General features: G+C 40.1%; 1 protein-coding gene across 5 annotated transcripts in view; it reads right to left on the bottom strand.

The window, feature by feature from the left end:
* The window catches only part of ATM (ATM serine/threonine kinase), a 118,014-nt gene that overhangs the window by 44,966 nt on the left and 55,967 nt on the right, over positions 1–17,081 (bottom strand). For 4 of the 5 annotated variants that reach the window (XR_005223994.2, XM_037890308.2, XM_037890318.2 and 1 more), the window contains 9 exons: positions 15,463–15,632; positions 14,895–15,141; positions 14,098–14,216; positions 11,895–12,021; positions 10,696–10,895; positions 6,086–6,260; positions 3,891–4,055; positions 3,362–3,494; positions 392–487 (listed from right to left, as the gene is read on the bottom strand). Coding sequence is in view for 4 of the 5 variants with exons in the window: in XM_037890308.2 (XP_037746236.1) it covers positions 392–487; positions 3,362–3,494; positions 3,891–4,055; positions 6,086–6,260; positions 10,696–10,895; positions 11,895–12,021; positions 14,098–14,216; positions 14,895–15,141; positions 15,463–15,632 (1,432 nt within the window). In the remaining variant the exon portion in view is untranslated. The remainder of the gene's footprint in view (positions 1–391; positions 488–3,361; positions 3,495–3,890; positions 4,056–6,085; positions 6,261–10,695; positions 10,896–11,894; positions 12,022–14,097; positions 14,217–14,894; positions 15,142–15,462; positions 15,633–17,081) is intronic. The other variant, XM_037890312.2, reaches the window with a different exon arrangement.

Raw genomic sequence — 17,081 nt, 5'->3', positions numbered from 1 at the left:
CATTTCTTTTACCATCATCAAGATGAGAAGAGACATGCTGCAGACATAAGGGTTGGGCTCTGGTCCAAATTCAGGAAGTATTTAATGGAAATATATTGCAGGAATGACAAATGTATAGTTTTGTTTTCAGAAGTGCTGAGCAATGCCAGTTCCCAAAACAGCTATTGCAGCTGTGGGTGCTCATCAGCGCTGAATACCAGGTTTTTAGTTTTTCAGATGAGTAAGATCTAAATGCCTGGTTTACCACTACATACTAGATGTTTAAGTGAACAGCACTAATTTTAGCACCAGAGGAAACATTTTGCAACTGCTAAAGATTAAAATAATTGTCATTTAGAGATATTAGTGCTAGTGTAGAAGATGTAGACACTCACAAAGCAAAATTACTTACCTAAAACTGCCTTTTCACCTGTATGATTAACTGCTGTCTTGGATAGTTGTAGCAAGCTCACCACCAACTTTACTATGACATAGTCCTGGGGGTTTTCTACCATTTAGAAGAAAAAAGGAAAGCATTAATGTCTCTTCCATGTGTATTTGTAACAGACAAATTACACTACTTGTAATTCTATTTCAACTAAGATCTCAAAATGCATTCTGAACATTAAAGGGGATAGTTATCGGGTCAAATTTGGTACACAAAAGCTTTTATAAAACGTAACACAAAAATAGAAATGTTTCCATATTTTTAAAAATCATCACTTCTTGAACCAACTCTTGTATGTTACTTGGTCCAAGTCATAGGATTCCCTGGAACTAAAATTTATATATATATTATTTCCAGGATTTTATAATGGCAATGCAAACAGACTTCTAATTTTACCTTTTGATAGCTGCATACATTAAATATTATCATGAGATAACCAAATGGTATTTGCAGCACAGCAGAATGTCATAACAACTGACTGCAAGAAAATATAGTCAAGGTCTGGGATCTTCTGGTACTTATTACCTTCCTCTACAGTCAGCCCTTTCTCTATTAGATTTGTCTGAAACTTTTCATGTTTTTTAAACAATGTATTGATTTTATATTGAGGCAAGAGTGACTCAAATAGGGAGGAAAAAGAGGAATTTATCCAACCATGGCAAACATATGGGAATTCAGGGCCAGATACAGAAATATGGGCTGGCCAATAATATTGAAAACCTACAGCAATTCAAGCTGCTTCTCTTCCCTCACCTCCTCGCATTTCCAGCACCCTTTTTTGTTACTTTTGGAGAGACTTAAAACATGTTAATAGCCCAAAGAACGAAAGCAGGGAGGTAAGGAGGAAGAAGGAGATGGCTGAAACATCAGTTAGGGAGAAAATGGTATAGACAAGGGAGAGGAATTTTTGAAGTTATTTTACTTCTTGAATCTTTTTTTATTTTTCATAAAATCCATGAATTACGTGGTACAAAGACACATTCAGCTGTTTCCTTTTTTAAAAAAGCATTAATTTAAAATTGTTAAAGATCACAATTCAGTTTTTAAAATTCAAAGTAGCTGTGGACAAACTACCAAAATGTCCAGTCCACATTTCTGCTCATAAAAGGACAGTTGGTTGATTCATATTTCAAACTTAACAGTAGTGCTTTTACATTAAAGTAGTGGTTTTATTAAGTTGTTATAGCTAGTTGTGGGTATGCAGTACATTCTATTATGGAACTGCACAGTGCCTAACACAACAGGGCCTTCAAGTCAGCTAAAGCCTCAATGTGCTTCTGTAACACGAACAAATTAATAACAAATAATCATCACTACAGAAATGTAGGGCTGGAAGGGCCTTGAGAAGTCATCCATTCCCCCATGCTGAGGCAGGATCAAGAAAATCTAGACCATCTTTGAAAGGCGTTTGTCTAACCTGTTCTTAAAAACCTTCAATAATAACCACAGTGATAATAATTAAAGTAGTAAGCCAGTTTCCAGTTTATCCCTGACCTCCCGTAACTTGCACAAAAAAAATCTGCTGTCAGCCTTTATTTTAGGCTAGAGGATTTAAAACAAACAAACACACACACACACACACACACACACACACATACACAGGAGGCTAATTGGACAAGCCATGGTTACCTTACAGGACTTTAAAAATGTGTTTTAACATTTTCTGGTCAACTCATAACTCAGGAATGGCTTGGGCTCAAAGATTTCACACTTGTATGACACACTCATGATGACCTCTGAAAACTAAGTGTTAGGTCTTGTTTAATCTTAAGGAATTCCAGTATTTTTATAAATGAATCCATATATTTTAAACACTGTTTTGTAGACCTTGTGAAATCTGTACTACCCACACCAAAGGTGACAATGTCCACAGGAAATCTTATACAGCCTGCAAACACAAACAGTCTCTTTGAAGTTTTAATGTTTCATAGTGCCTCTTGTAAATTGTATCAAACTATTATAGGCAGAACTGTTAGCACTGCCTATTATAAAGGCTGCCTGACATTTCCCATTATAAGATCCTATTTTCAATCACTCATAACTTTGCCAAACTTACCTGTTTGGGCTGCAGTTTTCCATGTCAGGTGTCTGCCTCAGGCTGAATGTTTTGGTGTTTTTTTGGGAAAATTTCACGCATAATAGTTCAGTCATTTCCAAGAACAAGGCTAGGGGAAATCTCAATGTCTAGTCCATGTAAAAAAAATTCTGGCAACCTTTTTTTGAACAGCTCTAGCGTCCCATATGCTTTGGAGCCAGGAACTTTGGCAAAAGGGTGACCTCTGTCTCCGTAACGTGTCTTTTGCCATCTCTGTGAAACTTCACTCAAATTTGGCCAAGTTATAAGCCTTTGAACAACTGCAGTTTACACATGCTTAGTGGAGATTTCTATTTTAGCAGCTAAAATCTGTAAAGATTCCATCTTCAATGAGCTTGCTTGAGCTGTTCACAGTTCTTAAGTGTGATCGGATTGTGCATGCACCATGCACAACGGCTGAGCACACTCCAGCATTGAATTGCTGCTCTGGGCCAAGGTGGGCACCAGAACTGAGCCTGTCTCTGAGAGCTCTTTGGCTCCCCACTTCTGGTGTCCAGAGCGTGGAAGAAGAAGTTGCCTGATTTTAATTCAGAGGGGAAAACAGCTGGACTGAGTCAAGGGAAAGGAAAAGATTGGGACAAGGAGCCTGGTAAGATGATAGTGAATATATCCTGCTCATATATACAAATATATCTACAAAAAAGTAGGTGTAGTTATATCACCCATATGGCATTATGTATTGTATAATACTCACTAAGAGAAATTTCACAATTTGCATCCTAATTTATACAGTACTTATCAGTCTGGTGTATGTGTGAAATTATAGTGGCGTTATTTTACTAAGCAAAAGAATACAGCATGCAGAGGAAGAAATAAAGCATGCTATCAGGAGTCTGTACCCTGGAAATGTTTCATGAGATCCTTCATCTGATCTTTATGTTGTTCCAGTTGTTTGCGTAAATCATTTAATCCTTCAAGTCTTGCAAATGGCAGCGATTCACAGAAACTTACCGATAAAAAATGGTTAATTTCCTGCAAAACAACATTTTTGTAATAAGTATACATTGCATATACTCGTTGCATCTGACGAAGTGGGTATTCACCCACGAAAGCTTATGTTCAAATAAGTCTGTTAGTCTAGAAGGTGCCACAGGACTCTCTACTGCATATACTATGTTTTAAGTGGTGAAATGGTCCTCAAAGGTATTTCACTGAACACCAACAGATATGAAATGTACACAAGAATTGAGAGACAAACAAATTGATTAGCTCCTGTAACTAGGGATAGAATAAAAAAAGTCAACATGTCTACTTTAAGGGGAAATAAATTTCTTTCTATACTGTATCATATAGCCAGTACATTTGCCTTCAGTTGAAAGGGACCTATTACCGTGACTGTGCCAGGGCCCAAATTAAATAGTTAATTACCTCCAAAAGTGAAAATGCTCCTTTACTGTATTTGATTTTCTGCTGAGTAGCACGCAAATCTTTAAAAGCAGGATGCTCAGGAAAAGGATCTAAATGTTTGATTGTTTGGTACAAGTTTTCATTATCCTTGTTATCGATCACTAGGTACTTCAACAAGTCTAGGACCTGTATATTAAATAAATTAAAAGGGAAAAAAAAACAGCTTAATAAAAAAAAAGGCTCCTCAAGCCAAGCACAATATTCTATGAAATAACATTTATGCATTCTGTACAGACTAAATTCTTCCAAACTGATAACTGAATATAAGCAAAAATTCATAAACTATGCGTTTTACATTATTGCATGTTATAAAGTGTTTAAAAAGACTTTGGCACATTCATGGACAATATAATATTTGTATGAGCGTTATTGTAGCCATGTCAGTCCCAGGATGCTAGAGAAAAAAGGTGGGTGAGGTAATATATTTTATTGGACCAACTTCTGTTGGTGACAGAGACAAGTTTTTGCGGTTACACAGAGCTCTTCTTCAGGTCTAAGTATGTTTCCCAGATCTGAAGAAGAGCTCTGTGTAAGCTCAAAACTTTCTCTCTCACCAACGGAATTTACTCCAATAAAAGATATTACCTCACCCATCTTGTCTTTCTAATGTAATATTTGTAATTCACTGAGGCTTAAAAATAGAGATAGGATAAGAATGAAGTAACTGATACAGAAATTCTATAATTTAACAATTTATTTGATTTTCTTACTGTTGAAAGCTATAATATTTTGCATGATTTGGTTGGCTTACTTTGCTGTTAATCTGAATGCCTAATAGCGTTACTAGAATAAATTGAATATTAATAAGGCTGGTATTTGCCATGCTATCACAGATTCTGCTGTTTTTATTTAAGTTTGGCTGCTCGGCTGCTTAAAAGTCCACTGCAGAACGTCTTTAAATATTTTTTTTAATTAAGTTGCTAGCTCTCTAAGTGCAAAGACATTCTTCCAAAAGTGACCCAAGTGTAACAAATTTGGTGCCGTTAGCCTAAAAATTACCAATATACAGTGCTTCTGCAGAGGTTCCTGTATTTTATATACAGATATAAGATGACAGGAGAGCTGTAAAGCCATGTAATTTAGGAATTTATAATATGCTTTATTACAGTAAGACCTAGAATTATTTATATGAGTTTTATTAACGTTTTATGTGTATTAGGGATTTTCCTATTTTAATGAATTTACTGGGGTTTTGGGTACATTTTAATTAAACAACCACATATTACATTTGAAAAAAAACTGTGCTGTTTTCTTAGGCATTTTTTTTTCAGCTAAATCATGGGCTGTATTTTTTGCCATGACAAAGCTGTAATTTCCCCAATTTATTGCCATGACAAGCCTTAAATATAAACAAAACTGTGAAGACAACTACAATACTGCTCTCTCTGTTGACCAAGAACTCGTATGCTAAATTTCAGCAAAAAGCACAATTTTACAGGAAGGCACAAACCCAGTAGACAGGGTTTTGAGAGCAGAACTGCTGCAATAAGCATAACTGTGGAGTTGCAAATGCCCCTCTACTGATAGTCTGCTTTAAAGCCACTGAGCTACCAATACATAGAACTGACTATTTGCCAGTCTGAAGTATCTAGGCCGGGGCAGTCAATAGGTGGAGTGCAGGCCAAATCTGGACCACCAGACACTTTTGAACGGACCCTGAAATCTTTTTATTTACTTATCATTATTGTTATTATTTTCTCTGGAGTCTAGACCTTGACTAGACCTTGACGAAGAAATTTGGAACTTGACAAAAATAACTGACTACCCCGACCTAGGCTAACAACATGTCTACATAGAAAAATGCAGTCTATACACATCTATATCTGAAGTAAAGTTCTGTCCATATATTCCCCTTCAACAGTAGTGTGTGCTATAGGGCTAAACAAAAGATGTCTAAGAAGCAGAAATGTAGTAAAAACTGTACTTTTCTTACTGAAAAAGGCCATTTAAAAAAAAATCTTATGAAATAACTGACAACTGGTAACAAATGAAAAAAATCGTGATGTAACCCTACAGAATATAGAAAAAGGTGACTAAACATTATGTTTAAAACACAGATATTTTTATAACTAATACTTTTGTTGATTTGAACTAACTACAAAAGCCAGGAGGCACATAATAAAGAAAAGCAACAAGCGCATCTTCTGAAAAGCTACCTGCTTCTGAATTTCAGGCTGGTCCCTGACGAGAGGTATTAACGTTCCAACAACAACATGAAGGTGATTCTCTAGGGCATCCTTACAATATGTGACTGCTGCGTGGCAAACATGATTTAGAAGGTCACAGCAGAGGGAAAAGCTGCGCATGGACATGTCTCTGCCAAGATTAGGTCTGCCACAGGGGAAAAAAACAACAAGTTTGAGGAATTAAATTAAAAAAACAAATATTTCCATTGTCAAAGTACTAACTAACCCTTTGCATGACAGGGAGGAATGGGGGGGGGGGGGGGGGAGAAGCATATAAACATATTTAAGAGGCAGTGATTTCAGTCTTAAAATGGTTGACCCAATCATCACAGGGATTTAGATTTCTGGATTTAATAGTACCAGATCCCCAAGTCCTTCCATCATTGTTATATATGCTAAATTTAGCCATTGTCAATATGGTTTAATTCAACAGAGTCAAACAAGAGTGAAAAAGAAACAGATCTCCTCTAGGAAGGAAAAAAATAGTATATAGGCTGCCACAGATGAAAGGTAATGGATTTTGTTGTAAGGAGCACCGGAGTGGGGAATTCTCTGATCACATCCCTCCCTTTTGTGAAGTGGATGTGCTGTTATAACAGCTCCTGTATTCCCGTGGAATTTGCCACAATACATTGAATTTGTCACATCACAGAACAATACTCTAGAACCTAGACAGTCCATGGGAGTTAAGGCACCCAACTCTCACTGAAATTCTTAGGGTCCCTTGAAAATTCCATACTAAACCATCACTAAGTATAAATATATATGCTTCTAGCCTTTATAAATTTGAAGATAATCATGCCAAATGTAAACTGAGTTTAAGCTGACATGGTGACAGTTTTCTGAGTGTGCAGAAAACCCAAAACAATGTTAATTGACTCCTACATCACTACGGATTGTTCCCTCTAAAATCTAAAGATAGCAATTAAATTATTGCCCTGTTGACCATTTTAGCTGAAACATCCAAATGTTGTGTTTAGTCCCACAATACCAAATTGCTTTCCTCACCTCCTCAGTTGCCAAAAGCATCAGCTGTTCCCTACTCACCTACTAAAACTTCCTGCTTAACCCTTAGCCCCTAGAATGAAGTTATATGTTGTCAACACAAAATTCTGCAGATATTAAAAATTGAAAATGTGGGAAAAGTGTGAAATAAGTATTATGGGCTACTGTACTGATAATGTATTCACTTTCAGAATTAACTGGTTAATAGTCTCTATTTTTAAATGTAAGGGAAGATGTGCAGCAGATTGCAGGGACCTTGTCACAGAATTTAGGTCCAAACTTGCAAGTTAGCAGTGCAGGAGTTCATGAGGGAGAAGAAATCATGTTATTTATTAAAGAAGAGGTCAGACAGAGAGAATAAATAAAACAGAAGTGATTGTAGGGCATGGCTACACTTGCATATGTAGAGCGCTGTGAGTTAAACCAGCCCTCCGAGAGCACAGCAGGGAAAGCGCTGCCGTGTGTTTACACCGTCAGATTCAAGCGCACTGGCGTGGCCACATTAGCAGCTCTTGCAACGCCACGAAGAGCAGTGCATTGTGGTAGCTATCCCAGCATGCAATTAGCTGCAACATGCTTTTCAAATGGGGGGGGTGAGGGCTGGAATGTGACAGGGAGTGTGTTGTGTGTATGTGGGGGGAGAGAGAGTGAGTTTGGGGGGGCTGAGAGCATGTCAGCATGCTGTCTTGTAAGCTCAGACAGCAGCAGACCCCTCCCTTTCCCCCCTGCCTCTCTCTCTCGCACACAGCATTCCACACTAATGGTTGCTTTGTCTCGGAGCAGATAAGCATGCCGGCTGTCAGAAATGGAGCTTTGAAAGGGCATATCCGCATTCCTACAGCTGATTCCAAAACAATGACAAGAGTGACCATTTGACTTAAGGGGATTATGGGACGTTTCCGGAGGCCGATCGCAGCGCAATAATGCAACACCTCATTCACACTGACGCTGGGGCATTTCAGCCGAGGCACAGCAAGCGTTATGCTTCTCATGGAGGTGGATTATCAGGAGCGCTCCAGCTGCAGAGTCCAGGCCCTCTAAGTGCCTTGCCAGTGTGAATGGATCGTGAGTTAGGGCACCTGGGGCTGCTTTAATGCGCTCTAACTTGCAAGTGTAGCCAAGCCCAGAGTCACAGAGCTTTCTCCAAAGGCTGTTGGGGTGCAGAAGTAGAGGTAAAGCCTGGGCATTAAAGAAGCTAACATGGTGGCAGATAGTGGGTCAAGAAAAGAAGGCAGAGTAAAAGTTGAGAAGTTGGCAGAAGGGAATTTAATAGACTGACATCATGGGGAAAGGGAGAGTACTGTTTAAATAGGGCAAGTGGTGGGCAGAGAAAGAATTCAGAGACAAACGAGTAAGAAAGCAGGGTTTGTTGAAGACTAGACTATAAAACATTTCAATGATCTGAATAATATTCTAGGTTACTGGAATACCCTTATACTTTGTTATATTAGCAGACAGCATTGTAATCTCAAACATTCCTTGGAGTAGCAACACTGGAAAATTTACAGAAAAAGGCAGAAGAGGAGATTTATCAAATGTTATGTTCACAATGAAGGTGCTTGCATAATACTCGCTGTTCTTTGATTAACTTTGTTTTGGTATCAAATAGCAAATCTTAGTTTTCGTTGTGAAGTTATGTGTCATTTCGAGCCATATACTCAATGCATTTATTAACATTCAAATGATCAAAAAGTCCAGGGAAGGCCGCCTACAGAAGACTTAATTTCAACAAAAAGACCCATCTTCTATAGTCCAATAAATAGGGCTGTGCTCAGGGAAGAAGACCTATAACTAGCGTGACCAGATGTTCCGTTTTTAAAGGGACGATCCCATATTTAAGCCCTCCTACAGGTGTCCAATTTTTTCTTTAAAAAGGGGAAACTGTCCCGTAGTTTTCTGTCTTCCCCCCCATCAGTACCGGTGGGTACTGCTTCTGCCCAGATCCCTACTTGCCAGCCGCCTGCCAACTCAGAGGTGAGTGGGGGGGAGTCCAGTGGCTGATGACGGGGATGGGTGTGCAAGACTGGTGGTGGGGCAAAGCTGCAGCGTGTGGGGGCGGCTGCTCCCCCTGCTGGTCCCTCAGCACAGCCTTCGCTGTGCACCAGCTTTTGGCCAGCAGGGCCCCGTCCCCCACCCTGTTTCTGGCTGGCACTGGCTGTATGCTGTGAGCTGCAGTGGCTGGTGAGTGCGGGCAGGCACCAGACAGTTACGTGTTGCCTCTGTTGCCCACCCATCAGCCCTTTATGTGCTTCTCCTCTTGTTATCCTCTTCCTGCTTTGCCCCTTCATCCCCTCTGCTCCTCCATATCTCCCTAGGCAGAGCCCGTCCTGCTCCCAGTGCTGTGCGGAGAACCAGCCCCTAGTCGGAGTGCTCAATTAACCAACAGCCTGGCCGGCGGGCTCTTCCCTTCCCCCACTGCCTCTGGCTGGGCCGGTGCCCCGGGAAAGCCCACGACCCTCCAGCTCAGGACGCTGGCCAGGAGGAGCTGAGCCCTGTATGTGCCAAAGCCCAGTGCAGCACTGGCATGGGGAAGCCTCTCTGCCCCCAGCTAAGCTCTGGAGTGGAGCAGGGGAAGTGATTTCCAGCCTTTTCATGCCCTGACCCTGCAGGTTCCACAGCAGCCCCGCAGGCAGGGGCTTAGCACCCTCTTCACCTGCCCCCCACCCTGGGTCCTGCCCCCAGGGAGCACGGGGCTGCTCCATCCCCTAGGCACATTTTCCTGCTGAGCCACTTCTCTGGCCGGATTTGCTAAAGCCCCTGCACTCAGGTTCCCTGGGCCCTGGTGCACAATGCATCCTAAAGGGCTTAACCCCTTCCAGCCTGCACTGTAGCCAGGGGATAGGAGGCAGCTGGGTTATTTCAGTGGCCAGCAGCAGCCTGGAGGTGATAGCTGCCTTTCAACACTGTTCGGGCTGGAAGCAGCTCCCGTCCTTTCTCTCCCGCACAGTGCCAAAAGGCTGCTGCTGGCCACATTCTGGTGTGAACCCTGGCAGAAATCTGGGGGGGGGAGGCATGTGACCCTTCATTCCTCCCCGCCCCACACGTGTTGCCTCAGGAAGACGCGGCACCAGGTACCAGGAGAGGTGGGTCCATCCCGGGGGCCCAGCCAGGTATGAAGCCTGAAGAGCACCGGGCAGAGAGGGTCGGGTTGGTCAGTCACACCCGCTCCCCCTGCCCATGTGAAAGAGGTGTACAGGAGTGTGTGTGTGTGTCACCTTTCCTCGTGTGAACCCTAAAGCCTTAAAGATAAGATGATAAATAAAAAGAATCCAACTAGCAGTATTTCTTTTTAACAGGGACTCAGGCAACTTGATGTTAATTTGAACATTTGTACCGCATAGGTCTGATTGATTGCCATTGAACTCGGCTTGAATACAAGTAATTTTATCAGGTGTGCCGTATTCAGCATAGGGAAATATGGTCACCCTACCTATAATCAATCGCTAGTGTGACACTAACATCAGTTTTACACTAGCTTCTACATAGATGATACAACAGCTACTAGTGGTACTAAAATATGTGGATAACAGTGAGAAGGTAAAAAAGGAAGAACTAGAAGACAATTATGTATTTACCTGCTGTTGATGTAGTGAATCAGGGTATATATTATATCTCGAAGAACAAAAGCCCACGCTCCTCCTAAACCATCCTTTATCTCTTTAAGTAACAAATTAACAAACAAGTAATAAATGGTAAGAATCCTGTGTTTTTTGTAAATATTGTTTGTATCAGCTGCCTGTTTGCAAATGGCTAGTAGAATTTTCTGGAATGAATCCTGTAAATGAATGAAAACACCAAGTGAAAAGCCGCCTTTCATATCATAACAGCAAAATTAAGTTATTTTAACTTTAGGAAAAAATGTAAACATAAGACAAGTTTTGTATTTCCCGAGTCATATATAAATGCACACGTTTATTTCAAATGCTAGAAAATGCACTGTAGAGACCAGTCGTACAAGGAATGGGGGGTGCAGACTGGAAATCCCTATAGGTTCCTTCTACTTTTAGTTTCCATGACTGTGCAAAAAACTGCTTTTTTTCCCCCTGAAAACAAAAAGCACTGAAGACAGTCTTCATCAATGATAAAAAAAAAAAAAAAAAAGTGGAAAAATGTAAAAATGCAAGATTGTTTTAACAGAACACATACATATAGTAAAAAGTAAATAGGCACACAAAAACAACATATGCAGAGCTTTTGTGATTTGTGCATGGCTATGTTACATTCTGGAAACACATACCCTCCCATTTAGTTATAAAACAACTAAATATTAGTATGTTTTTCTCCAATCTATAGACAACATAAAGGAGAACAGTCATACTTCGTGTGAAGCAAACGTGTCTAAGCATAAGGATGCAGAAGTCCACCCTGTCAGCAGGGGGAGAAATTATTTATACTTAAATATATCATGATCTGATGTAATTCTTTAGTTAGTATGTGATAGAAATATTGTGAATCTAACCTATAAAGTTTTATTCAGTGTATGTAAATCCCCCCCAACTTGATTTATTTTTAAAAATGTGGCCCTGTCTTTCTTTCACTTTTTTTTTTTTAAACTAATCTTTTATGCACGTAACATTCATAAAGTTACTGTGGCCTTTAACTTAGGGACATGTGTCTTTTTTCTGCTACTAATAGAAACATAAAGAGATTCCCTAAAATTATATTGGAAAGTTTTTCTTTGTTGTCATGCACTGACAATTTACAAATAAAAATATATATAATTAAAAGGAAATTTTCTAACAATGCCAAAAAAAAGGCAAAATCATATACTTACAGGATTTTTAGAAAGTACAGCTACAATACTTTTTAACTTGGTTTTATGACAACTGCTAATATAATCCAAGGTTGCCTTGATCACATAAGATGGAAAATGAGGAGGATTAGGAGCAGGGTCCAGTTCCCTGAATGAATTAAAAAACACAGTGAGACAAGACTTCCAAAAACTTGTTCAGAGATCAAGGATATGGATGCATATATAACATGTTGCATGGCTGATTTGGTTTCACCCTGATAAGGCAAGGAAAAACTGCTATATAGTAACTAGTGTGAAAAAAATATAGCAAAGTACAAATTCTTCCTACATAACAGTAATATTTTCAGCAGTAAGTGGAGAATTAGTTATACTTCCCAGCAAACTAACAAATACAAATAAAATGAGATGTAATCTCCAAATACAACATAAAGACTTCATTTCTATAGGGAAATATTTGCACTTGTTTTGTTTAATCCAATTGTAGGATGCCTTTGGCATGTTATCAAAGCACCGAACACCAAAATACAAAAACATGAAATTAAATACAAGCCAATCAGCCAAATCCACTCCCAGACCTTGTAAAAATGTAATTCACAAGAATAAATCACAGTCATCATGCATGTTACTCCAATCATAAAGGGATCAAACAGAAATTGGTAAGAATAAAGAAAACAGAAGGGTAGCAGATTCGAAAGCAAAGGGTTGGGGGTCCAGAAACAGTCAACATAGAAAAACAGGTCAAATGAAATAAATAAATCTTTCAGCATGCTCTGAAGTCAGCCAATGAGGAATTTTAGTAGACCAACTCTACACAAGAGAGTTTTATAGCTGGAAATCCTCTAAAATGACAGCCCTGCTCCCAGTTCAGTCCTGAATGTAATAAAGAACTAAGAGAACCAACCCATGCTTGTCAGGGAGAAATACGGCAAACGGCTAGGGTGACCAGACAGGAACTGTGAAAAAACGGGATGGGGGTGGGGGGTAATAGGTGCCCATATAAGAAAAAGTCCCAAAAACCGGGACTGTCCCTATAAAAAGAGGACATCTGATCACCCTACAAACGGCAGTCTTATTCAAATACTTAGTGCCTAAACTACACATAATGTTAGAAACTGATGGATGGAGGGAAGGAGGATAAACCTCAATACTGATGCAAAAATGGTTATTAATAAAATACAATTTATTACAAACTGCTCTTTGCCTTTGCTGAATTTCAGAAGATGCAGTAACTTTATACACATACATGATGCTTGAAGAATAATAGCTTACATGCTTGAGTTTATTAAATAAAATGTTTAGTCTCACTACAGAAATTCCCACAAAATCTCTGCTTTTTCTCAATAAGTGACAGATACGAAAATCATCATAAAGAATGATGGCCATAAAATTGTACTCAGCACCTCCAGGTCACATTGTACGGACTCTGGAATGCAGCTTTATAACTTGTATTTTGGCTTAATATTCTACACCATTTTAGAAAAATATATCTAAATGCTATTGTGATATTTGATTTGCACACCGTGTTTGGTAGGAGTCTTAATTGCTACTGTAGATTGTAATCTTGAGAAAAGTTTGAACACCGGTAAGTGTCTTTTCAAAGAATGGAAGCGCTCCCCCTTATTAAAGGATGTGAAGAAACTTTTTTTCTAGGATTGCAAAAGATGACCACTTGTATTTAAAAATTCTCTAAGAATAATTTAAGTTTAAAAAGATTATTTTAAAATCCGATTTTCATATATAAAATACGAGTGTTTTGACTCATTTGAGAAAACATGTCATCTCTTAAGCACTGATGAATTAAAGGAATCTCAGAAAATAAAATGAATAAAAAAGTTAAAATCAAGTTTAGAAATGTTCTGAGAATTTCCCGCTCGAAAGACAAAAACAATATAATCCCAAAGTTGAAGATTTACAACCCTGTTGAAGATGCATAAACAAGATTATATATTCACGAGCTGAAGATGCTACTAAGACCATCCCATGCAAGAGCTGAGCCAAAGTTATTTGGATCCAGCCAAACCCTTGACAGAGGTGTGTCTTTCACCCTCACTGAAACTATGGAAAGAGAGGGGTAATAAATCTCTCTGCTATTTTGCTCTCTTGAAATCCTAGAAGAAATTTTGAGAGCATATGCTGGGACGCACACACCCCACACATGCAAAATGTTGTACACAAGTAAAAAGGTATGAAATACATCTTCTTCTAAAAGTCTATATCTACATACCCTGTAAATTTACTTAGGTCACCTCCTTCTCCTGCCTTGGTGTTGACTGGCTCATGTAAGGTCATCAGCAGCTCCACTACAATCTCTGGCAAGTTACTGTGAGATAAATTGTCAATCTGCTAGAAAACAACATTAGATACATTTAATGTTTTCATATGAACAGCGTTAATACGGAAATATTTTAATTCTGAAGGTCTCAATTTCAATTTGTGTTTTTCTGAGGTAACTTCTTTTTCTTCTTGTCTGAGCTACCTACTTATCCTTTGAGTTGTCCATCTTAAAATTAAAGGGACACAATCAACTTAGAAATCACAATTCTTTCTAGAAATGTTTTACCAACTGTAATTACAACACCTAAGATTCACCATAAATTAAATGTTTCTCTATATTTTCAGTTTCTTTACATTCTGCATTTGACATAACATTATGTATAGTCATTAGTTCCCACGAATAGTCAGTGCCCCTGTTGGGGGATGGGAGAAGGCTTCACAGAGAATCAGAGAGAAAAAACTTAAAACATAGGCAAATGTGACTGCAAAAGCATAACAACTTTTAATTCATATTTTGAAATGTTTTAGATTTCCAGTTGACAGTGTGGCTTTAAGACAGCACAATTGACCTTACTTGAAAGATTCAGAATAAAAATACCAAATTTTGACTTACTCTATTGCAAAATATCCTAAGTTGAAGACCTGAATTATCTGACCTATTACTTACTATTTTCTCCTCAAGTCCATTACAAGTCATACACCAGTTTATGCATTTATAAAGGAAACAAAGTACATTAAAATAGGTACCTGTTTTCCTAAGCAGTTTTCATCCTTAAGCATGTCGTAGACTTTATAAGCTGTGTCTCTCTGTTGTGCTATTTCACTATCTCCATGGCTTTCATAAGCAAAATAGGGAAGGATATTTACAAGTATCTTCGGAAAGCAGCATGCTAGAAGCTGCCGCCAGTCTTTTTCAATCATGTTAGCAATAGATTTCACATCTTCAAACTGACTTCTAATCACCAGGTGTGGAACCAAAGCTTTATAACAAGCCCTACAAGTAAACAAATATATTTCAAAATTTTCCTTGAATTACAATGGAATTTTTGAAATACCCTACCTTTTAAATATAATATAGTTGATATGTTGTATGACTGTCTAGTTACATCTATAAAATAAATCTCCAACATTATAGCAGGTAATAGACATGATACCTGGAATTAATTTTAAAGACTTAACTACATGCCTTCTAAAGCAAAATCTTACAGTACAAGCAGCAAAATTACATTATTTTGATACTTGAGATAGCATGTTTCATGGTTTTAAATAAAACTAGTTTAACCTGATTTCGCATACATTTTATGTATAAACCTACCTGTAGAACTCCTCAAGGCTAGAGTAGTTCAAAACAATGTAAGGAAAAGCAGATAGGCTATATCCACTATCTTTCATTCTCAGCCACTCCAGCACCAGATAGTCTAATTGGGAAGTCATGAAGTCTTCTATACTTTTATAGCCAAAAATGTTCGATACTCTCTCCAAAACCTGTGCAATAAGTAAGACTGTGAGATAACATGCAGCGTATACGTTGCGCTGCAGCACCCTCAGCAGTTACATGTCTCAAAGCCTCACCTTCTAACATCCGTTTGCTCTTTTAATAGTATTTATATAGTGCAACTTCTAATTAGTACATAGTAGAAATAACCGATATTATACCACAGCACAGGGATGGGCAAACTTTTTGGCCCGAGGGCCACATCTGGGTATGGAAATTCTATGGCGGGCCATGAATGCTCACGATATTGGAGGTTGGGGTGCAGGAGGGGGTGAGGGCTCCGACCGAGGGTGTGGGCTCTGGGGTGGGGCCAGAAATGAGGAGTTCAGGGTGCAGGAGGGGGCTCCAGGCTGGAGCAGAGGGTTGGGGTGCAGGGAGGGGTGAGGGCTCCGGCTGGGGGTGTGGGCTCTGGCGTGGGGCTCGGTATGAGGGGTTGGGGTGCAAGAGGGTGCTCCAGGCTGGGACCAAGGTGTTCAGAGGGTGGGAGGGGGATAAGGCTGGGGCAGGGGATTGGGGCGTTGGAGGGGTGCAGGCTCCGGGCATCGCTTACCTCAAGCAGCTCCTGGAAGCAGCAGCATGTTCCTCCTCCAGCTCCTAAATGGAGGCACAGCCAGGTGGCTCTGCGCGCTGCCCCGTCCGCAGGTGCCGCCCCCGCAGCTCCCATTGGCCTCAGTTCCCAGACAATGGGAGCTGCGTGAGTGGTGCTTGGGGCAGGAGCAGCGGCAGCATGCGGAGTCCTCTGGCTGCCCCTATGTGTAGGAGCCAGAGGACATGCCTCTGCTTCTGGGAGCCGCACGGAGCCATGGAATACACAGAGCGGGACAAGCCCTCGACCCCGCTCCCTGGCTGGAGTGCCAGAGCGGAGCAAGCCCTGGACCCTGCTACTCAGCGGGAGCTCGAGGGCCAGATTAAAACATCTGAAGGGCCGGATGCGGCCCCTGGGCCATAGTTTGCCCACCCCTGCCATAGTATCATTTTCCCTTATGTGGAGAGGGATGGAATCTTTAATTATGGCTATCATTTGCCTTTTTTTTTTTTCTCATTTGTCAAATGTAATACCGAAATACACTAAGCTGGGGGGAAAACATACTATTAAATGACAAATACAAAGGAGCATTGCATTTTTCAGTAGAGCGCACTTATCATTTTACATGTTTTGCATATGGAAAAACTGACTTTACTTTGTTTGGTTGTGAGCATCTTTAATTGGGTCTAAAATCTAGGGTGGAGGGAGACAGACAGTCATTGCGAAGAGGGGTGGGGAATGGAGAGGGAATGAGGCGAGGCAGTGAGACTCAGCTGATGGCATGAGGGGAGTCAAGCCAGATCCTTCCCAGGCCTGTTCCAGACCCTCTGGGTCCCATTCCCTGATGCCTGGCCTGATCCAGGGCACCATGGCAGTGGCTCCAGCACCTCTGAGTGCTGCTCACTGCGTTCTG

Source organism: Chelonia mydas, chromosome 1, assembly GCF_015237465.2.
Source record: "Chelonia mydas isolate rCheMyd1 chromosome 1, rCheMyd1.pri.v2, whole genome shotgun sequence".
NCBI classification, from domain to species: Eukaryota; Metazoa; Chordata; order Testudines; family Cheloniidae; genus Chelonia; species Chelonia mydas.
This window is presented reverse-complemented; position numbering and strand designations above follow the sequence as displayed.